The 24,388-nt window shown below is 37.8% G+C and overlaps 1 protein-coding gene across 2 annotated transcripts in view; it reads left to right on the top strand.

The window, feature by feature from the left end:
* LOC134354830 (SERPINE1 mRNA-binding protein 1-like) overlaps positions 1-13,662 on the top strand; it is a 36,361-nt gene extending 22,699 nt beyond the window's left edge. Inside the window, exons 3-9 of one of the 2 annotated variants that reach the window (XM_063064185.1) lie at positions 4,194-4,334; positions 4,878-4,949; positions 5,050-5,124; positions 7,760-7,940; positions 8,199-8,240; positions 10,072-10,245; positions 13,335-13,662. In XM_063064185.1, the coding sequence (XP_062920255.1) occupies positions 4,194-4,334; positions 4,878-4,949; positions 5,050-5,124; positions 7,760-7,940; positions 8,199-8,240; positions 10,072-10,245; positions 13,335-13,391 (742 nt within the window). In that variant the 3' untranslated portion in view covers positions 13,392-13,662. Of the gene's footprint in view, positions 1-4,193; positions 4,335-4,865; positions 4,950-5,049; positions 5,125-7,759; positions 7,941-8,198; positions 8,241-10,071; positions 10,246-13,334 lie in introns of both variants that reach the window. The other variant, XM_063064184.1, reaches the window with a different exon arrangement.
* Positions 13,663-24,388: the final 10,726 nt, after the last annotated feature.

The raw sequence follows: 24,388 nt of genomic DNA, 5'->3' as shown, positions 1-24,388 counted from the left end.
TAGAAAATAAAATTTTCATAAAACATAATTAGTTTGATCAGAATTTTAACTGATTAAAGGAGTTGAATTGCAGTCTTTCTTTCCTTTAAAAATTCTGTTTGCTCATTCTATTGGAAGATTTATTTAGTAAACATGTTTAACTACCTGTTTGATGGGTTAATAAGGAGTTGCTTTCCATTACAATGATTTTTAAAATGTTAGATTCAGAAAGCATTTCTTGTCGTTTCAGATTGATACTTGGTAGTTCTGACATTCATCTTATACTATTATAATCACAACGCTACAGCACAGAAACAGGCCCTTTGACCCATCTAGTCTGTGCCGAAACATTAATCTGCCTAGTCCCATACAGTGTCTGCGGTATTGTAATTTTTATGCAAGTTGGGACAAAAATTATTTTATTGAGGGTATGAATAGGGTTATTTTCACTGGTCATTAATTTGAACAGAACCAAGCTTTGAAAATGAAAAAGAAGCATATGTAAGCTTTAGAATGCTAAAATCAAATGGTGCCCTGAGATGTTTTTATTGTTTTCTGCATTAGTGTGTCAGTAGAAAAGAGCAAAGTTCAGATTTCCAAACATTCATTTTCCAAAAAAATCAAGATTATGGAGGATTTTTTTTTGTATTTCATTACAGAAAGTAACATGGGCCACTTTTCCAAAAAACGTGATTATTTTGTAGGTTTGGAGGCCAGTGCATAATTAAACATGAGATAATGAGTTGAATGAACTAAACTGAGTAACTCAAACAGAAACAATATAGAAGAAATCAAACCGGGTGAAGAACAACCAAATTAAAAGGTGAGGGTGTGGCAGGCATGACTGTTTAACCTTCAAATCATTAATTTGTGCGCCTTGGAAAGTGTGAGTATAGCAACAAGGCACAAGGTGGTAATCCTGCACCTGCAAGGTCTCTCCCAAGCAGAAATTTTGCAGCAGACTGGAATTTCAAGAGGTGCTGTTGAAGCAAAAAAAAACAGGAAGGGTTAAGGACCAGAAATGCAATAAATGGCCACAGAACCTGAGAGTGGCAGCGAGCAATACATCAAACTGATGTCCCTTCTAATTTGAGAAATCCAGCACTGCTATCAGCTCTGAACTCAGAAGCCATTGCAACCCAAGAACACTCCTCTGTAGTCTGGAGGAAACTTGTCAGAAGTGCACTTCCATGAGTTGTTGAAAAGCCATTCCTCTGAAGTTGAAACAAAGCCAAGAGACTCACCTATGCACAAAAATGCAAGGATTGCGGTGCTGAAAAATGGTAGCAAGTGCTTTTCACTGATAAGTCAACATTTGAACGTTTTGGCTCGAACAGGATATAGTTTGTCCGTAGAAGAGCTGGAGATTGCTCCATGCAGCCAACAGTGAAGCATGGCGGAGGTTCCCTGCAAGTTTGGAGCTGCATTTGTGCAAATGGAGTTGGTGATTTGGTCAGAATTAATGGAATTATGATCTTTGGCAGGAACTTGGGAACACAAATTGTACTCGGAGAATTGCACGATGGAAATGTTTACATTGCTTAGGGAGCACTTGGGCTTCTGAATAGTTTTGCTGGTTGGTCTGAGGAAATGCTTTTGGACTAGAATGTTTGATCTCTAATAGCAGCTATCTTCCTTAGTGGAGGCATAACTCCTAACTGTTCTTGTTTTCCTATTGATGCTCTTTGATATCCAGTTTTATTCCTTGAGACTGTACACTCTTGTATTGACAAAGGCTAGAAGGTATGTTGGTGAGTGCTGTTGGCAACACCTTCTTGGACTTGTAATTGAGAGTAAACTGATGGGGCACTAAATAAATAGATTTTGTGATCAGGACCTATAAACATCTTTCCATGTTGACAAGTAGGTTCTTGTGTTGTAACTATTGGAAGGAACAGCTTGGCTAGTGGTGCAGCTAGATCCAGTGCTCTTGGCTATTTAAAGTTGTTGATAGTCAGATTAGCTTGTGATTGGCTTTTTGATGATTATCTTGATAGCAAATGGAGATGGATCATCCCCGTGGTATTTCCAGATGAAGTGGTTTGGTTTATATTCTGGGTTTTGGCTGAAGATGAGGTGCTTGCATTCACTACCTTTTAATTTCCCACTACAATTCAACTAAAGAATTAGGGCATTTAAATGATCTGAGTACCTTTTTGATACTGTACAGCATCGCCAGGTAGGTACCTTATCTTTGGGTATGCCTGATGTAACCCCTGGCATACCTATTGCGTTTATTGAGCTAGAATAGTGGTGGTAGTGCTGATACATGAGGCAAGCTTGTGCTGGTGAACACTGCTGTTTGTAGACCAGAGTTCCATGGATTCCCAGTTGACAGATAAACTTTGGGTTTATCCATTTGGCATAACGGAACACATTGATGGACATTTTGCTCTCTATCCCGCTCCACTCATGAATATGATCATGGTTGCTCTTTGGCTTACTGCAATATTCCAACTCTCATCCCATGCACTTTTGTTGCCTTTAGTGTTAATATATTAAACAACTTTACTCCACCCACTTTTGGTAGAGAAATCTACATCTATGGAAAAGTTCTCACTTTGATCCTAAATGTCTTTTGTATCCTTGAATACCCATTTCATTCCATATAACAATTACAGCACGGTAACAGGCCATCTTGACCCTTCTAGTCCGTGCCGAACTCTTACTCTCACCTAGTCCCACCGACCTGCACTCAGCCCATAACCCTCCATTTCTTTCCTGTCCATATATCTATCCAATTTAACTTTAAATGACAAAATCGAACCTGCCTCAACCACTTCTGCTGGAAGCTCGTTCCACACAGCTACCACTCTGAGTAAAGAAGTTTCCCCTCATGTTACCCCTAAGCTTTTGCCCTTTAACTCTCAACTCATGTTCTCTTGTTTGAATCTCCCCCACTCTCAATGGAAAAAGCCTATCCACGTCATCTCTGTCTATCCCCCTCATAATTTTAAACACCTCTATCAAGTCCCCCCCCTCAACCTTCTACGCTCCAAAGAATAACGACCTAACTTGTTCAACCTTTCTCTGTAACTTTAGGAGATGAAACCCAGGCAACATTTTAGTAAACCTCCTCTGTACTCTCTCAATTTTATTGACCTCTTTCCTGTTGAGGGAGATTATTTGCCAGACCAAATATTTAATGTAGATGAGACTGGCTTATGCCTGAAAGGACCTACATCTTGAAATGTACCTGTTCTGACTTACGTACAAATCTGACTTAGGAATGGATCTTGTTTGTAACTTGGGGACTGCCTGTACTGTATATATGTTGCCATTTGTATCTGAGAATTGCACCTTTTTATTCTAGATTTGTATTGTATGAGGGCAGTGCAGTTTCCCTCAAGCTTACTAGCTCTTTAAGCCTATGCCAGATTAAAATTGGCAGTAGCAGAGTTGAAGAGGAGAAAATAGGTTATTGGCAGACTTAGTTAAGTAATTATAAAGTGTTTTTTCTATTTAAAATTCAGATAGATGTTGGGTTTGCTGTTTGTATTCTATAATAATGATTTGAGGCATAGTTAGTTTGCAGATGGCTCCAAAATTATTGGTATAGTGAAGAGGGTTATTTAAAATTACAATGTCTCCATCCCAGTCAGCTGGGAAATAGGCCAAAGAATGGAAGATGGAAGTGCAATTTTTGCTCTTTGATAAGATAAACCTAGAGCAGGGATTTCACAATAAATGGCAAGAATCAGGAAGATACAGTGAGACCCAGATGTACAGATCCAAAGTGGAGACACGGATAGACAGAGGGTAAAGAAGGCATGCTTTGTCTTGAACAGTCAGGGCATTGAGTATAGGAGTTGAAAAGTGTTTGCATGTGTACAACTTGTCAGGCATGCAACTGTCTTGAGTATGCAGTCATTTGACGTATTTTTTTCATATTTCTCCCAAGTGCGAAGTCTTCATTTCAAAGATGGCTCCAATTACAGACTGTTTAATGGATGGCAGGATATTCCAACTAAAACTTTTATATCACACACTGACATTGCAACTTATTAACTCTTCAATATTCAGATCTTTGGAGATAATGTTTAATCAACAGTATATTTTGGAAATCAATAGCTTTTGTGGAAGCAACTCATTCAGATGTTAACATCAATTATCTGTTGCATGTATGTAGATATTAATGGTGAGCATCAACATAGTGTACTTATTAGCATGGGATAGTACATCATGGTATAATGTCTAATTTTCTCACAACCTAGTCGGCCCCTAGATCGTGACAGACCACTGCGTGGACGTGGAGGAGGAAGAGGGCGTGGACGAGGTCGTGGTTTGGGAAGGAGTGATGGTTTTGACTCGCGTGGAAAACGTGAATTTGACAGACACAGTGGAAGTGACCGATCGTAAGTTAATATTGACTTTGTAAGATTCTTAACACTGTAAACTTTATTATATTGAACTAACAAATACTGTTGAAAATGTTAACTTAAAGTAATATGAAGTGTAACTAACTTGCTAACGTGCTGTAAATTAATTGATAGTATAATGGGTGCCAATACAGGCAGTCCCCAGTATGTGTGATTTCTGTTCTTGCAAATTATCCATAAGTTAATATTTATTTTTCTGTAGTTACCTACATTTGACTCTGCATAGACTTGTAATAATTATTTCATTTTATTGACTAATCACTGTTAACATTATCCATAATTAAATTAATGGAATATATATGCTGTACCCAGACTTTAATGAATGCCATAAACAATACTAGTAGCTTGAAAAAGACTAACTTTATGCATATTTCCCTACATTATTAGATTTGTGCAATTCAGGACATTCCTTACCTAGTGAATCCCTGTATTTAGAAATGCAATGCAAGTATTTTTTTTAAAAAAATGAGTGATTATGTATATACAGCAGATATATAGAGAGAATAGTTTCTCTTCCAGTAGCCTGAAACCAGAGGACAAACGGGGTGGCAGTGGATCACATAACTGGGGAACTGTGAAGGATGAACTTGGGTTAGTATGAAAACCTAATTACCTAATTATTTGGCTTTGCATGTAGTTTTATTGTAAAGATTACTTGACTAAACTTTTCTGTTACCTTCTCCAATTGTAGTGAACTTGATCAATCTGCTGTTAGTGAAGAAGTACCTGAGGGAGATGAGCAGCAGGTAGCTGATTCTGAGAACAAGTGAGTATTAAGAACAAAATTCTGAATTTAATTTTTTCATGAATCTGCTTAATGAGTTGAAAGTTACTTCATTAATAATGAAGATTAATATCTTGGTCTGAAGTGCCTTATCACCTGAGTCGGTTATTTTTTTTTGTTATGTGGTATCAATGGACCCTGAAATGAGTTTTAGACCACATTACTAAAATCACGTTTTCCCACCCTTCACTATATCCTGGCTGGTAGTGTAAGCTTGATTATCACAGTCCATTCTTGGTTGGCATTTTCTGTAGTGCTGCTTTCCATATTTTTAAGATGATCCAAAATTCTACCTTTGTCCAAAGTTCAATTGTCCATTTCACCCTTTGTCTTTGTGGGGAGAAATTACTGGGAGTCAGAGAAGTCAAAGTTCATGCTATCTGGCTGGAAGCTACCCAAACAGAAGTCTGCAAAATGGAAGGAAATCAATTTCTCTAACTTCTGGGTAATTTTGTTTCATTTCACTTCTTTTCTCTCTCTCTCCCCCACCCCCCCCCCGACCCCAACTCTGGTCCCCTCTGCTTATCACTTCCCCGTGGAAGCCTCCTAGATTAATTTCTCCCATGGTACACTCTCCTCTCCTATTAGATTTCTTCTTCAGCCCTTTTTCACCTATTATCTCCCAGCTTCTCACTTCATCCCCCTCTTCCCTACCCCACCTGGTCTGATCTATCATATTCTAGCTTGTACTCCCTCTCTTCTACCCCCCCCCCCCCCCGATTTTCTTATTCCGGCTTGTTTCTCCCCCCCCCCCCAGTCTTGATGAACGATCTCTGAAACATCAACTGTTTATTACTCTACTAGATGCTGCTTAACCTGCTTAAGTTCTTCCAGTATTTTGTGTTATATTGAGTGTATAATGTTCATTATGAATAAAATTAAAACATTGTCAACAATATGAAAATTTCAGTTGTCAAAATCTGATTAATGGGAATCTTGTACAGTGCCAGGTATAGTCTTTGAAGTTGAATAAGAATTAATGTGTATAGTGTTCCTGTAAGTCACCATTGTCTTGTGTATTCGATATGCTGTTGCAAACTAAACTTATCAAGTAAAAGGATTTAGTGCTTTCTTGCTATATATGATGTATGAACTTTTCTGGGGCTTCCAGCTGGGTCCATGTATCGATTTTAACCGATGTTTCGATGATAAACTCCACCTTGGCACGTCTAGTCCAGTGGTATATACACTCAACTTAGTCCTCAACCATTCAGCTTTCCGCTGTCTTGCCTTATTTAAAATCGTAATCCAGCTCTTTCTTAGAGAGGGACTTTTGCCTTTGAAATAAGAAAGGTCTCACTCTGCGTATGAACTGGAATACAATTTTAAACAAGGTGGGGCAGTGGAATACTGATTTCTTGTGCTTCTCTCTTTCTTCTCCCCCCCCCAACCAAAGAGTGGTTTGACATCTGCAATTTTCCACTCTGGAACCATTCCTGAATCTAGTGATTCCTGAAAGATCAGTAATAATGCCTCCCTCTTTCAGAAACCTGCTGTGTAGTCCATCTGGTCCAGGTGACTTGTCTACCTTCAGATCTTACGGCTTCCTAAGCACTTGCTCCTTAGTAGTAACGATTCTCACCTCTGCCCCAACACTTAAATTTCTGGCATAGTGTTGGTCTCTCTCACAGTGAAGACTGACACAAAATATTCGATTAAGTTCATTGCCATGACTTAGTCCCCCATCACTATATCTCCAGCATCGTTTTTCATCAGTCCAGTATTCACTTTTGCCTCTCTTTCACTCTTTTATAGATTTGGAAAAAAAAACAGGGTGTTGTTGTTATAGACTAACTTAACTTCATATTTAATCTTTTCTCTCCTATTGTTCTTTTGTTGTTTTTTGAAAGCTTCTCAGTCCTCTAACTTTCCACTAATCTTTGCTATATTATATATCCTCTCTTGCTTTGTGGGAGAGTTTGGGTCTGTGCAATTCTTTTGTAGAAAGGTGCTTTAAAGAAGCTATTATCAATCTACAGTGAGAAGTTATTGACATACTGTATTTCATTTCCAAATGAAATGGGCATATGGATTTTCAGAATATTGTCTGAAATTAGGGTGTATATTGAAGAGGTTGTAGCACCATAATAGGAAATTGCTCAAAGGAAGACATGTTCAGAATTAAGTGATTTAAAAACATGTATCCTCACACATCAGTGTTGTAGCATCTTTCTCTCAGCATGTACATATAATTATAGAATACAGAATTTGTAATGGTCCTAAATGGGAAATTTAATCTGAAGATGTCTGATTCGTACCTTCTGCTAAATATGGACATACTGTTAGCATGATTTTGGGTGACAATTTATTTGGGAAATTGCAGGATCTTTATGGTAAGTTGATAATGGTACTTTTCAAAAGCAGATACATTAAAAAGTGTTTAAATTAAATTGTAATATAGATAACAACTTGTGTGAATTGAGGTGTGGAAGAGATTGGCCATGGTACTGAATTTTTTGGAAAAAGACAGTCCTTGGGTTGTGAGGGTCTGGAAATATTTTGATTAACTAGTGTTACACTACAATATATTGTGTCAGTATCAGGAAAATCTCTTAAGTAAATGCAGCTTATAATTGAACTTGTGTATCGAATCCTCATGGATACTTATTGCCCTCAGGGAAAATGAAGTAGAAGAAGTTAAAGAAGAAGGCCCAAAGGAAATGACTCTCGATGAGTGGAAAGCCATGCAAGATAAAGAACGGGCAAAAGCTGAGTTTAACATTCGCAAACCTAATGAGGGCTGTGATAGTAGTCAGTGGAAAAAAGGATTCGTTTTACGCAAGCCTAAAACTGAGGAGGTAGGCGTGGCACGATTTGTATTGCAGAATTGAACTGTTGTATAATTTTTTTTTTGTTTAGTTGTAAGCTATTTTTAGCATAGTTTTACTTCCTAGTTTGGTAGCCAGGTTGTTAGGAATTGCACAGTAACTGATCTCTTTCCCATCTTTTTAAATTGTATATTGATGATTGTAAAATACTTCAGTGGTTTTTGAACTTAATCATTTGTCATTGCTAACTCTATGTATTCAGATTGTTTTTTGCATTTTCTCTGCTAGAAGCGTTTTGAGAATGAAGATGTCCATACTTTGGAATATACGGTAATCCATTTGTATTTTTGTTCATTTGCACGCTCAAGATCATTGTTACAAACTAATTTGTATGTTACTTTGGTAATTTACGTAATATGCAGTGACGTGTTTGTTGTAAACATTATTGAGGCCTAAAGGAAATTGCCTGCTCTAATCTATGCCATCAAAATGTTTATATTTCTTTAGTGTTATAATTGTGCAGGGGGGAAATTTGGATCAATGATGGAATTCTCTGGTGTACTTTATTTTAGGATCAACATCTAGAACATAATGAATGACTGGGTTCTTAACAAAGGGAACGCACTAGATATGGGCAGGCTTTGTTTGAATGTACTTATCTGGTAAAGCTTGCTGAAGCTTTATCGTAGAAATGCTTATTCAAAGAAATTTATGGATGATCAGCATCACGTATCGGGGGTCACCGCTTTGAATTTACTGCGGAGTAGGCTAAATTCTGGGCAGTTTTGCTTCATGAGTGGTTTTGATGAAGATAGCTTTTTAATTTTACTCAGTTGTATCTGGAATGAAGACTTGCAGTAGATGCAATATGACCACCTTGTATTGATGCTTGGTTTAACGTATTATGCCTTCTGTCACATATTCTGTTCGGAACGTGAATTCTTTCGATTGAGGGCATTAATCTGAATATCAGGATTGCTACAATCCATTTGATTGTCATCTTAAAGATGGGTTTATTACTCCACTTAGCTTTTTTTTAAAAAAGTAGAGTTTTGAACTTTTAAATTGCTTTCAAAGGCTTTGGTGCTTGATAACTGAGCTGACCCAGATCTCCGAAGTACAAGTTAATGAGCTTACAGACTTTATTGATTAGGGTTGACTATGGATATTTTGTTCTAGCTCTATACTTGATACACAAGCCAGGGCATTATGATACAGAAGAGCAAGCTGTTGCCTATGCAGCTGATGAATGACAGAGACCAGTACAGTTTAGCACCAGCAGTGTCGCAGGAGTTGCAAATCAATGTTGAACTCAATGTAGGACTGCCCTTGGGACTCCAGCTCTCAATTTTCCCCCTCCCCCTCGGGTTTTACTCCTGAGACCTTCCCCGTGAGTAGGTGTAGCCACAAGACTGGAGATTTGAGATCAGTTTTCCTTTGAGATGATTAGCCTGCCATGGCTGACTAGCCCCATCTGCTTGAAAAAAATGCTTTTAAGGTGCCATAATCCACCTTTGCCCTTTCTGTCAGTAGAAACTATTCCACCAGGCTTAGTAGATAAGTCATACATGAAGGCCAGGAGCTGGACTTGGTTGTCAAATGCAATTTGAGATGCTGTCCATTGGGAACATTAATAGGTAGTTGGAGCTTATCTCCGTTACAACCCCTGGCTATGACAGCCTGATGACAACCTTTATTTTATATAAAGCCCCTTCCCATGAAATGTTGCATCTAACTAACTTGATTGAGGTGTGTCTAGTTTTGAAATGCAGGTAATATTAAAGTTCACATCAGTAGAGACAATTTATTTGTGCTTGGTTCTTGATGCGTATTAATGACCTGTTTGAAATGTAATTTGAAAATGCATGTTAATTTTCTATTTTGGATGTGGGGTATTGTTCCTCCCAGTTTGCATTTTTAATACAAATAAAACTTGAGTTGATTGAAGTACATCTTAAAACAATGGGGGATTGTTTTGAAAAGCTATGTTTCTATAGTTTTTCTACAGTTTTGATTTTGTTATCTTTTAAGCATTGAACTGTATTGCATATGCATTGTGCAAAATACATGGTTTACACTTTAAAAAAGGCTTGCATTTCAGTGATTTATAGAATGACTGCTGTGAAGGTTTTGAATTTGAGCTAATCTTCTTTCAACATAGGTTTCTGATGAATCTGCTCTGGACCATCACTTCCGCAAACCAGCAAATGATATAACCTCTCAGCTGGAGATCAATTTTGGTGATTTGGGCCGCCCTGGTCGTGGTGGCCGAGGCCGAGGTGGCCGTGGCCGTGGTGGTGCTGGCAGGAGCATCCGTGGAATGAGACCAGATAAGGTATCAACAGTTGGACTGCAGTTTTAAATGCATGACACTCCATATTTTAACAAGACTGGAGTGTTAAAGAAAACATTGTAATAGCAAATAGCATCTATGATACTACTATATATAATATATATATATAGCATATGATATACTATATATTACATATATTTATATTAGTGGTTGCTTCCATAATTTAACAAACTCTACACAAACTGGCTAGATTTATAAAAGAATGCAGAAGGAAGAAAGAGACTTGCATCTTTCACAATCTGTAGATACCATAGCTAAGAAAGAATGTCTAGTGCTGTTATTGTAATATCTAAGCTTCCTCAGTTTATGAAAAGTGCTACATTAAAGCAGTTTTCTACCCTGTGAGCATCTATGCTTAAAAATTTTGCTCCAGCCAGGGGAGAATAGTTGGAGTGGGATTATCTACCTTTTAGCATGTTAGAAGTCTTTGTAATAAGGATTATTTCCAGAAACATCTTGGGCAGGCAGGTAGAATTTAATAGAATAAATCTTAAATTGCTGTGGAGTATTAACAGGTGCTCAATCTGTATCTAATGGATTTATAAAAGTTTGGGCTGTTACTTGTTTATTAAGGGACAGCTGAATTTTAAAATGTGGTTTAAATAAAACATGCAGTTCAATCATTTTTTTAAAACTTTTTAAAATTTTGTTTTTATTTAGATAAGGTATTCACAAGTAGTACACCAACTTTTTTAACATATATAACCTTTTCCATTTTTTATGTGAATAAATTTATATTAATTTGTACATTCACAAGTGCATATTGAGATAATACAGAAAATAATTAGGTATATGTTTATGTGCAATTGTAATTCCACTCTATTAAACTAAATAATGATAATAGTTGTTATAAAAATATTAATAGTGGTTGAATACTAATTTCCATGTATCTCTTCTGGTCCATTTCTTTCTGGTCCAAAATTTCCCCAGATCTTTTTACTTGTGTTAATTCCACATTTTCCCAAAAAAAAACAGTAAACATTCGAGCCAAAGGTGCTTACATTAACACGCTTACTATGTTGGTGAGACAAACAGTAGAAACCATTAGGAGAGTCATCTAAAGTCTGCTGGCTCTGGGGTTATAAATATCAATCCATTTATTTCAAATTTGATTTAAAAAAATTTCCTTTTGAATTCTTAGAGTAGGTCATCTTTTCCATTTTAAATATTTCCAAAATTATTTCATACCAGTCTTCTAATGTAGGTGATGTTGGATTTAACCACTTTCTGGTGATTGATTTCTTACTTGCTGCTAAAAGGGCCTGCAACAGCTTTATATCTATCTTCTGTTCCAAAAACAATACATGCCCCAAGTAGAGAGTCTGAAAGTTCAGAGGTATGAGTCTTAAATACCTTAACTAATGTTCTGTGAATACCTTCCCAATAGAAACTTAATTTAGGGCAATCCCAAAAAAATGTGCAAATGATTTGCCTCCTTGGTGCCACACCTTCTCCAACACGCCACGTTTGTTTGTGTCTGTATATTTTTCCTGGTATGGGGTCTTGAAATATCTTATATTTTTCCAACAATGTTCTTTCCAAATCAGTTAGTCGAAGACCACTGGAAGCTGCATATTCTCCCCCAAGCCTCCTCTGAAAGTACCAACCCTGTTTCTTTCTCCCACTTCTCTTTAATATACAATGTGTTTTCATTTTTGGCATGAGAGAGGGCATTATATAATTGAGAAATTGATTTACTTGGTATTGAACTGTAAGCCAAATTCAGAATCTTGAAAAATTCTAATTCTACTGTTGATAAGTCTATATATCTACAACTCTGGTTAACATGATGTCGTACTTGAAGGTACTTAAAAAGTCATTGTGTTCTAGGCCATGTTTGTCCTGCAGGGATTGAAAACTTTGTAATACACTTTTATATGTGAATGAGAGAAAGGTTGTAAGACCTTTCTTTATCCACAGTTCAAATTTTTTATCTCCTCTGCTGGGAAGAAATTTGGTATCATAAGCACACCATCTGAAAAGTTTTAACATGTTATTGATTCCACATGAATTAGCCACCTTCTGCCATACTTTTAATGTGAGATTTATCCAGCTGTTTTTAATCTCTTCCAATTGGGCCATCAATCCTTTGTCCGCTATTGAGGCCAGTAGAGGAAAACTGTCAATCAATCCAAATTCCAATTCCTTCCATCTAGCCTTATAGTCCCCATTACACCAATATAACAGAGGGGTTATCTGTGAAGCATAAAAATAATTTCTCAAACAAGGAAGTGCCTTACCTCCTCCTTTCTTTCCTAACTGTAAGGTGTTAAATTGGATTCTAGGTTTCTTTCCTTGCCAGATAAAGCTTGAAATCCATTTGGCACTTCAGTCATTTTCAAGTTAGAACTGCTCAATTCCAAGAAATTATGGGATGCATTTTGGTGGGGGGGGGGTTACAAGGAGAGGGAATGTCGACTGGGGACACAGGAATTTTATTTCCTGGATGTATGTGCACAAGTTTAGACTGGTGGAGCAGATTGCAGAACTGGTAAGTGAAATGAGGATTGTTACTGGGTCCCCTAACATTTGTGCTAAGTATTAATGAATTGGATTTGAATGTAGGAGGTATTATTAAGTTTGAAGATGACCTGGAAGTTAGTGGTGTGGTAGATAACAGGATTGTCCGTCTGCACCATGATGTTGATTAGTAAAGAGGGAGGAGCAATGTTAGGATTAAATTCCATGTTCCAAGTGCAGATTGATACATTTGGAGGGTTAAAGGTAAGACAGACAAAATGCTAGGATGGTCAGGCCTTGGAGAGCCCTCTCGAATAGAAAAAGACTTTGGGTATTAATCCATTCACCCTGAAAGTGGCTGTATGGGTATGTAGATTAAAGCATGCTGGATGCTTGACAGCCAACATTTGTGATTTAATTTTAAATGTTCACTTTTAGGTATGAAGCTTATTACTACATTAATATATATTGTACTGTACTAATTCACAAGTTTGTAAAGTGTTGGGAATTTGAATGACTCAAAAGATGTTTTTCATTTCTTAAGCTAGTCTGTTGCACACCTATTTTTCAAATTTAGTGTTACTGATCAGTTTTTTTTTTAAATTTTGCAGTCTAGCATCTCTGTTCCAAATGTCGATGACCCAGAAGCTTTCCCAGCTCTGGCCTAAATGGAAGTCGTCAGCCTGGCCTGAAGTCCTCGGGAGGGCCCCCACTCTGTGAGGCTTGCATGCTAAAGGAACCCTTCTCAACCATATTAACAGGAAAAAGAGAAAAAAAGACTGTCATCCATACCATTCACACCTATGAACTGTTCACAAGGAGTTGTTGAAATGGACTTCTCTTGCTACACAGAAGCAACAAATACTGATAGCTGATTTTATATCCACAAAAATGGTAGCAGAGGGAAAATCTGTTTTCATAATAAATTTTCAGAAATTATGCATTCTTCATGAATTGATACTTTTTTTGTATTGCTGCTTAAATATGCATTTCCTATCTAAAAATATAGGTGTGAAGAGTGTGCATTATGAGTCCAATGAGGTGCTTATTTCAATACATTTAGAATCCTTTTGCCTTCAACAGATATTCACTCCGAGTGCAGTTTGGTATGGTGCTGATCCATATCTCAACTGGTACAGTTGGTTTGGAGGAAATACAAGAATGGAAAAGATACCAGTCTCAAGATGACATTTTTCTGGGAAATTCTTCATTGCAGCTTGACAGTGCAGTGGTTTTCCATAGCCGACCCTACCATTTGAATTGTGGTGCATTCTGAAAGATTTTGAAATTTTAGCTAATGGAACAGATAAATGTGATTAAAGTATTTACTACCAAATTGTTTTGCAGATAATAACTTTTCCTGTAAAGTCTTAACAGTGGTAAGTGCTGGTAAATATCAACATTAATTACTGCAGTATAGAAGAAGGTGGGTATTTTACTTTACAGATCCTCGCCACCTCTTTCAATGAAGAATTTGCTTAATTTCACTATTCCCATTTTTCTCTTACCACTGAAGTAACTCTTCTGGATATTATCCAGCTGTACTTTGGAAGCTATTGTAATGTCTATACAACCCTGTTAGGAGCACATAAGAAGTCCTGTCCACTCATGCCTTCTGAATCCTTTGGCTTATTTAGAAAACCTCACTGGACCGTACTTTTTTCCCCCAAGAATGGTGGGATTCACGTTCCAAGACCTCTGCTAAGTAGTACTATTTAGGTACTGCTACATTAGTATGTCCAGGCCTTTTTGCTTTGACTTCTATTTAACATTTTGCCTGCCCTTCATGGTTGCTGAAAGAAGACTAGCCACTCTCTACAGCAGTCTATGTTGTCCACTATTTTTAAGGCACTGAATCTATAATTTCAATTTGCTGAGCCACCTCAATGCTGTGTATTTTTTTTAGTATTATGGCAAGCCCGAAGTACTGGAAATGGGGATTTTGAACAAAGTGTTACATTGGAAACCCAGCTTTTGGTTCCTAAAGTTCTAATAAGTGTTTTTGAAATGTTATCAAAAAATGAGGTACCATTGTCAGCTAGTAAAATACCACATTTCTTTTGATATTTGCAAATGCCAAGTTCGAATATACACATCTTAATATTGTATAGGTTTAACATCACACCAGTAAGCTCAAATGGATGTTGACAGCAAATTGCTATTTTTTTTAAATCCCAAAAACACTGAGACACAGGTAACATAATGTATTAAAAGAAGTTGATGTTTGTCTTTGAGTAGTAGTGAAAGCAGTTGTGAATTATGTTAGTTTGGGTACAGCAGGAAGACGTTTTGCATTGCTTAGTAGTTTTCAATGTCACTTCACGTGGTTGGTGTTGAGTATTCAGATGATGGGATAGATACCTGTTCCCTGTCTGTTTTCTCGCAGGAGGTGAGGTGCAAAGTTTTCCTGTGGATAAAAATTGTTAGGGAATATACTGGAGAAAATCTGCAGATGCTGGAAACCAAAGCAACACACAAAATGCTGGAGGAACTCAGCAGGTCAAGTGGCAGCTATGGAGAATAAAACACACATTGTTGGCGTTTTGGGCCAAGTCCTGCTAGTCCTGCTGAAGGGTCTCAGCCCGAAGTGTCGACTGTACTTTTTTCCATAGATCCTGCCTTGCCTGCTGAGTTCCTCGGGCATTTTGTGTGTGTTGTAAGAAATATACTGATCTGAGTTGATCCACGGTTGGGAAAGTTTTGGTCCTGTTGATAATTTGAAAAATCTGCTAATTTTACCCTTGCTCAGTGCATCAAACTGTTCTTTTACAGCAGAGCAGTGGTTAGTTTTTAGGAAGTATTTTTTGCTATGCAATGTTAAAATGGATTTCATTTTGCAATAGTCTTTTAGCATCCTCATACCCATTGATACCTTTGGAAATTATCTAGACACCTACAAGCATTAATAATCACAAAATTCTTCATTTACCATCTCCACTTCAAAGATTTATCAGTTAGTATTTATTGAATCCTACTTAACAGAATTGCTGTAAGATATTCTAAAGATGGATTTTTACTGACATCTACATCAAGGTTGCAGTTGTATGTATTTAGAATTGCTATTTGCAAGACTACAGACTTGGGACAAATCTCCATGCAGCCAATTATCCTTATGATAAATAAGGAATGTTTTCACAATTAATATTTTTTATAATATCTCAATACAGCAACTTCACAATTAAATGTATGTTTCTGGGATGGCCATGTGCCTTGGTATTGAAAGAATCATAAGTATAGATTTGGCTGCAGTGCATTACTTGAAGACGTAGTCTCATGTACTACTAATTTAGGACAAGAAAAATATTCTCTATGCCCAGGCTAAGGGAAACTCATTTGAGATCCTGTCACCTTGCTTTAATTAGCTGCAGGTTAAAGGCAGCATGGTATTTGTAAACCTGTTTTTAAGTTTTAAAAAAAATGAGAAGTCAATAGAGAGTACGTACTGTAAATCTAAAATAAAGCAGAAAATATTAGTTTAAAGCTATAATGAAAGGACATGAACCTGAACTTTGCAAGGATTTGGCTGGCTTGCTGAGTAACCCATGCACTTTTCTGTTTTTTGATAACTAGCTATCTGCATTTGGTGACCACCCTTTGCTGTTAAAACGACGTCAGTTCTCAATGTACACTGTTATGCACTTTTATAAGAAAATCAGCTGGTAGGTTGTTTCAAGCATCTTAGAGACTGGCTGTCTCTCTTGCTTCTGTCTGTCTAGGTAATCCCAGACTGTCGATGATACTGAGATCATGGCTCTGTAGAGGTCATACCATCTGTTGCAGAACTCCTTGTTTTTGCTGAAGATACAGTAGTTCTTTATGACCTTGGGGTCATTGTTCTGCTGATTGATAATGCGTAATTGATGAGAAGCTGCTTGTACTCGGCAATGAGGATTCCATTAATTCTGACCAGATCACCAACTCCATTGGCAGAAATGCAGCTCTAAATCTGCAGGGAATCTGTAGTGCTTCACTGTTGCCTGCAGACTCATCCATATTGCGCTCTCCAGCTGTTCTATGGACAAACTGCCTCCTGTTTGAGCCAAAAATTTCAAAGATTCCAAAGCACTTGCTGCTAATGTTCAGCACCCAGTTCTTGTGTATTTGTACATAAGCGAGTCTCTTGGTTTTGTTTCGCTTTGGAGGAATGACTTTTTTTTGGCAGCAACTCTTCCATGGAGACCGCTTCAGACAAACATCTGGATTGTAGAGGGATTACTTGGGTTCCAGTGGCTTCTGTGAGTTCAGTGCTGGACTTTGATTTAGCAGGGGCGTCAGTTTGAAGTATCTCTTGTCTGCTGCACTCAGTTTCCATGGCCAGCCACTGTGTTTCCTGTTTCTTTGTATTTCAGAAGAACTTGGACAACACGACTTGAAACTCCTGTTTACTGCAACATTTTTGCTTGGGAGAGACCTTGTTGATGTAGGGTGCCCACCTTGTCTTGTTGCTATATTCACTCTCGCCATGGTGTAAGAATTGATGATTTGAAGGTTAAATTCAGATCTACCATACCTTTAAATTTGGTTGTTTTTTTTTGCCTGGTTTGATTCCTTCTACACTGTTTGTGTTTCAGTTAGTCAGTTTGGTTCAGTCAACTCATGTCATTGATCATTAGCATCTGTTTGTTTAATCATGCACTCGGCTATATACCTACAGAGTAATCCAGTTTTTACTTGAAATGCGGTCTATTACTCAATAGTTCAACACACCACAATATTTTAAATTTTTTTTTAATGTTAACTCTAAAATGCACTGTTTCCTGCTGACACTAAAGCAGATGGCATAAAATATCAAACAAAATTTGTATTAAAAATCTAGAGTACCCAAGACTTGAGCTGAAACATTGCAGTATTACACAAAACAAATTCAGTTTTCTACTTCAAGTATATTAACCACTATTCTAAGTGCTACCCAGTTTCCAACATTCCTCTCTCAGTAGATTTCATAATTTTTAGATATTGAGGGTTTTTAACTCTTTAATAATAGCACTGACATATCCTTAAGAGTGCATCATTTCACTTTGCTATTTTTCTGACCCTTCTGTATTGTGCTTACCAGTGGTCTTCCTCCACTGTCTCATTCAGCTTGGATGCAGTGTTACTGGTCTGATCATTTTGGCATACTGTATATCAAAGGTTTTCTCTTGGGAGACTACCTCATCCACAGTAGGATTTTGTCTTTGGCTACTCTTTCTACTAAGCAACAACATTGCACATAGTTTCCACGCTTGTTAGAGGTGCCATCCTCTAGCTTTGGCCCACCTTAAACCTACTATTGATGGGTGTTTCAAAATTCAATTTGTGCTTAACTTCCTACAGCCGAATGTGAGACTAATGCTAAAATATCTGGAAAATGACTATTCTAACCATTGTTTCTCTAACTGGGTACCATCCCTGGGTGAACCAAAGTTTCCAACCTTATTGTCTGACCATATGCTTCTTTGACTTTCAGCTATTCAATTGCAAACAATGCCCATTTTATAAAAACTACCTCAACTCATCTACTGGTGAACTTGTTTATAGCATCACCACTTCCTGATTTTACACGGTATTAGCCTGATTTTCTTTCTTTCTCTCACTCTCACTCACACTCACACACACACTCACACACTCACACACTCACACACACACACACACTCACACACACACACATCTGGCTTAACCTCCCACTATTATTACTCTGTTTCTGTGTCTCAAATTTTAAATACTCGGTGTTTGGAAAATTGGTAACTAGGTTATATATGGATATATTTATTGCATCTCGTTGTATAGAACTTCCAATGCTTTCTTGGTTCCAACTCCACCATACATTCTCTACCTGGCTTCTGTCCCAGTGGAGTTGTCCTCAGGATGTTTATATTTCCAACAAAAACATGACTATCTTTTGTTTTTAAAAAAATAGTATAATATGCTATTCTTTGAGTTTACAATACATCTGAGTTGCTGGTGGGAACCTGGAGTAATCACATCTGTGTATAAAAATAAGACTACTAGAATTAGGTATAAGTTTTCAATCATGCATTACTAAAGCTGCACAAACTATTTTCATGATCCGACTCTTATATCCTGTCTACCATTCCCTAGTAGGTATACCTGCTTTTTAGATCTTGGCTGATGGGCATTTTTTTTTTAAATGAGCAAATCTGCAGATGCTGGAAAAATGAGCAACACACAAAATACTGCAGGCCAGGCAGCATCTATGGAAATGAATACAGTTGATGTTTTGGGCAGGAAGGGGTTCGACTCCGAATGCTGACTGTACTCCTTGCCATAGATGCTGTTTGGCTGCTGAGTTCCTCCAGCATTATGTGTGTGTGTGTTGCTTGGCATCTTCTGTTGGCTTATTTGACTGACTTTAGTAATCCTTAATTTTCACTAGCTAGTATATTTTCCAGTGGAATGGAGCCAAGAAGGTGTAACTGGAGCTTTTGTATAATTGCAATCTACTTATTTTTGTTGAAGCCTATTTTAATATTGGCCTTTTATACAGTACATTTGTATATACCCTCTAAAATTGGTGAATAATGTATATGTAGAGTTCAATAAATGCTCAGTTCCCAATTTCACATATAACGTTATGTATGTTGGGTCCAGGGGTGGATGACCTTGTTCTTCTCCATATTAAGCCTCCATCTACTGTCTTTTTCATTTCAGTCTTTTCTCCCAGATTTTAATTAGGAAGTGGTTGCAAAGCACCTGTGCAGATATCTGTTTTAAATACGTGGGATTATGTCAGTGCATGCAATGTATTTGTTATTTTGTTTTGTTCCAACTTTATACTTTAAAGCTGCTTTGTTTATACCATGAAGAAAAGCATGGCGATTGTACTTAAGATGTGTATATTCTCCATAGTAATACAATGAAAAGCTTACTGAAAAGCAATCCTTGCTAAGGAAAGCCGATTTTAATTTACACTTGATGTATTTAGTTACTTAATCCAACAATTGGTAATTAATTGGTCTTCATATTTATGATATTCAAGTTTAGCATAAATAAGCAAATTGATTACAAATTTTTAATTGCTGCATATATTGCAGAATGAGCTAATAAATAGATATCTTTTAGTGTTCCTTCGTCATTCCACAAGTCAGAATGATGTACTGACTAATGTTGGAAATTGCTAGAAACAAATTGAGTTACCGAGGTAAATATAAATATTTTGCAATGTTTATGCTAGCAGTCCTGTATTTATAACACATCCCTTGTCTAGGATATAAACAATCAACATAGAAGGGGAAGTTGGGGTTTTATGTAGGTAGGATCAAGTGGGCATGACTAGTTCCTCCTGGAATTGTGGAATCTTGGCACAACTGCCACCCAATATACCTGATTGGCCCCTTATGCAATATTGAACAAATTGGGCTTTTGCAATAAATTAACTTTGTGTGGTGCTTTCTGCTGCTTGCCCACAAATTGCCAAATTAATTTTCATGACTATTAAGTACCATAATTGGTAGTGTATCCTAAATAAATACAAATGTTAGTAAATTATTAAAAATAAATTAGTTTTTAGTGATAACATATTGTTGGAATTTCAGTGAAGAATGTAACCTCTGGCAGGAAGGAGGATAAAGTGGCAAGATTTGGACTTGTATCTCAATTGCAGGTGGTTTCAGTCCTGGAAGAATGCAACAAGGTGAGGTAGGTGAAGGAAAAGAAATGGAGGCATCTAAAAATGCCTTTGTATTAAAAACATTTTGATATTAAACATGACCAACAATACACTGTACCAATTAAAACTGACTTGGGGTTACTGTGCCTTGTGGCTCAAAAGCTGAATTGCAAGAGCAGTGTGAGGAATGTGAAGCCTATGATACTTATTTTTGGTGGACTGACATCTGACACTTCAATCAGCAATAAAATAAATCAAACACTGTTAACAGGTCATAAGTTGATCTTTAGTTTTGAAATTGCTTTTCTGAATCTTAGTTCCATTATGTGTAGTGGCAGTTGTGTATTGCTTCCTTAGTTTGGAAATACTTTGCATTGTTGGTCACTGACGATCATTAAATAAATTAATGAAAAGTTGTGGCAAATAATGAGAGCAAAAGGGATATAAATGGAGTGCGTTTGTGATTTCATTGAACTGTATCATTGACATTTCCAGTGAAATAAAGTTTGACTTTTTCTTGGACAGTACTTTTTAAGACACCAATTTTGAAGATTTTCTCAAGGGATAGCAGACAATCATGGATGCAATGGAAATATATATAACAAATAGATGCAGGCCCTTGCAAATAGTATTAGATTGTTATAAAAGATATGCTACATTAATGTTAAATGTTAAGATTTATTCAAATCTATATGCACTGACTTATTGAAGTCGATATGCATTTGTAGCATCAGTGTTTATTTGGAATAATTTTAGCCTAAATTTTGGATGATGCAGGCAGAGGGGCAAAATGAGCAGATTGTGTTTTTAAGGTAAGCAGTAACATCAATTTAAATTTGTTTTAGTTTGACTGGGTTTAAGTTTCAGAATTTTATGCAGATGGATTGAGAGCATGTGATTGGTTTAGCAATTCAGAGATTTTGGCTGATCTGGGAGACAAAAAGAAGCAAATTAGAATGGAAGTGAAACGTGATGGAGACAGTGAAAAAGACCTCCTTGGTAGGTCTGACTTCAGACCTAACAAAAACTGTTTCAAGATCCCTGCTGCTTAAATTCATGCATACAATCAGCCTTTGAATCTTTGGCTCCTACCATGTTCCATTGAACTAAAATGGAGGAACACCACATGATCTTCTGCCTTGAGGACCTGGCAATGAGTTTAACAATTTCTGACACATTGTGTTCTCAATAATCTATTTAATACCTCATATACCATTTTATTAAGCAGATGCCTTGCCATCTGTCACCACCACCTTGGGCAGTATCTCTTCTGGTCTCCTGTCATGGACAATGCACTTTCAGCCCTTTTCATGTCTAACCATCTTTAATTTTGTTTAACTTCTGCATACTATTTATAAATTACGATAATTTGCACATTTAGACGTAATGTAAAATTTTTTACTCCATATATATGAAGGATGTAAGAAATAAAGTCAATTCATTAGCCCTAGTTATCTATGCGGACTTAGTAGACATTTCTTGAACACTAAAACGTTTTAATATGCGGAGTCTCAACCCAAAGCTAAGAAATCCTCCCCATTACCCCACCCTCCAAGCCCCAATACCCCCTCCCTCGATGCTCGATAACTGATTTTTGCTTCAGATTCTGCAGTATCTTGTATCTCCAGTGAAATAACCCATCTGTTGATCAAACTTGTTGTTCCCTCTGATTTGGTGATTTCCTTGAATGTTATTTTGCCTCTTCAAAATTAACATAGTTGCCTTTGTCTTTTTAACAAAGGCTCTAGCTTCATGTGGTAAATGAAATATTTCCTTTAACAACCTTTAATTTACAGTCTGCCTCTCAGCCCTTGAATGTGTTGTTACTAATTTAACTGTCACTTCCGACAGAAGCTTCTACAACTTCTAATCTGTTGGTTTACAATCAGTGAACTCCAACTAATTTGCATACTTAAAAGTTGCTTGAGTTTCAGTTCTTAAATCCTCGGAAGTGTATCCATAATTTCATCACGTTTCTATCTCGTTTAAAACAATCGTAATGCAATCTTTTTGAGTTGCATATATGTTGGCTAACCACACAGCAGCCCACTTCAATGCCGTTCATTTGTTCAGTTCGTGTTTATCCCCATGCAGCCGCGAAGCCTTCAGTTGCAAGTTAAAAATCGTACAACTTTTCCTGCTAGCTAGCTTGAAATGGTGGCAAAAATAGGAAAACAGATTATTATCTGAATGGTGGCCGATTAGGAAAAGGGGAGGTGCAACGAGACCTGGGTGTCATTATACACCAGTCATTGAAAGTGGGCATGCAGGTACAGCAGGCGGTGAAAAAGGCGAATGGTATGCTGGCATTTATAGCGAGAGGATTCGAGTACAGGAGCAGGGAGGTACTACTGCAGTTGTACAAGGCCTTGGTGAGACCACACCTGGAGTATTGTGTGCAGTTTTGGTCCCCTAATCTGAGGAAAGACATCTTTGCCATAGAGGGAGTACAAAGAAGGTTCACCAGATTGATTCCTGGGATGGCAGGACTTTCATATGAAGAAAGACTGGATGAACTGGGCTTGTACTCGTTGGAATTTAGAAGATTGAGGGGGGATCTGATTGAAATGTATAAGATCCTAAAGGGATTGGACAGGCTAGATGCAGGAAGATTGTTCCCGATGTTGGGGAAGTCCAGAACGAGGGGTCACAGTTTGAGGATAGAGGGGAAGCCTTTTAGGACCGAGATTAGGAAAAACTTCTTCACACAGAGAGTGGTGAATCTGTGGAATTCTCTGCCACAGGAAACTGTTGAGGCCAGTTCATTGGCTATGTTTAAGAGGGAGTTAGATATGGCCCTTGTGGCTACAGGGGTCAGGGGGTATGGAGGGAAGGCTGGGGCGGGGTTCTGAGTTGGATGATCAGCCATGATCATAATAAATGGCGGTGCAGGCTCGAAGGGCCGAATGGCCTACTCCTGCACCTATTTTCTATGTTTCTAATAACAGAACATAGAATAGTACAGCACAGTACAGGCCCGTTGGCCCACAATGTTGTGCCAACCCTCAAACCCTGCCTCCCATATAAGCCCCCACCTTAAATTCCTCCATATACCTGTCTAGTCGTCTCTTCAACTTCACTAGTGTATCTGCCTCCACCACTGACTCAGGCAGTGCATTCCACGCACCAACCACTCTCTGAGTAAAAAACCTTCCTCTAATATCCCCCTTGAACTTCCCACCCCTTACCTTAAAGCCATGTCCTCTTGTCCCTGCAGTAGTCCCGTGGGGAAGAGGCGCTGGCTATCCACTCTTATCTATTCCTCTTATTATCTTGTACACCTCTATCATGTCTCTTCTCATTATCCTCTCCAAAGAGTAAAGCCCTAGCTCCCTTAATCTCTGATCATACGACATACTCTCTAAACCAGGCAGCAGCATCCTGGTAAATCTCTGTTCCCTTTCCAATGCTTCCACATCCTTTCTATAGTGAGGTGACCAGAACTGGACACAGTACTCCAAGTGTGGCCTAACCAGACTTTTATAGAGCTGCATCATTACATCGCGATTCTTAAACACTATCCCTCGATTTATGAAAGCTAGCACTCCATAAGCTTTCTTAACTACCCTATCCACCTGGGAGGCAACTTTCAGGGATATGTGGACATGTATCCCCAGATCCCTCTGCTCCTCCACACTATCAAGTATCCTGCCATTTACTTTGTACTCTGCCTTTGAGTTTGTCCTTCCAAAGTGTACCACCTCACACTTCTCTGGGTTGAACTCCCTCTGCCACTTCTCAGCCCACTTCTGCATCCTATCAATGTCTCTCTGCAATCTTTGACAATCCTCTACACTATCTACAACAACACCAACCTTTGTGTCGTCTGCAAACTTGCCAACCCACCCTTCTACCCTCACATCCAGGTTGTTAATACAAATCACGAAAAGTAGAGGTCCCAGAACAGATCCTTGTGGGACACCACTAGTCACAATCTTCCAATCTGAATGTACTCCCTCCACCACGACCCTCTGCCTTCTGTAGGCAAATAAATTCTGAATCCACCTGGCCAAACTTCCCTGGATCCCATGCCTTTGGACTTTCTGAATAAACCTA

This window comes from Mobula hypostoma, chromosome 12 (genome assembly GCF_963921235.1).
Source record: "Mobula hypostoma chromosome 12, sMobHyp1.1, whole genome shotgun sequence".
Classification (NCBI taxonomy): domain Eukaryota; kingdom Metazoa; phylum Chordata; class Chondrichthyes; order Myliobatiformes; family Myliobatidae; genus Mobula; species Mobula hypostoma.
Note: the sequence above shows the minus strand (reverse complement) of the source record. Positions and strands in the feature narration are given on the sequence as shown.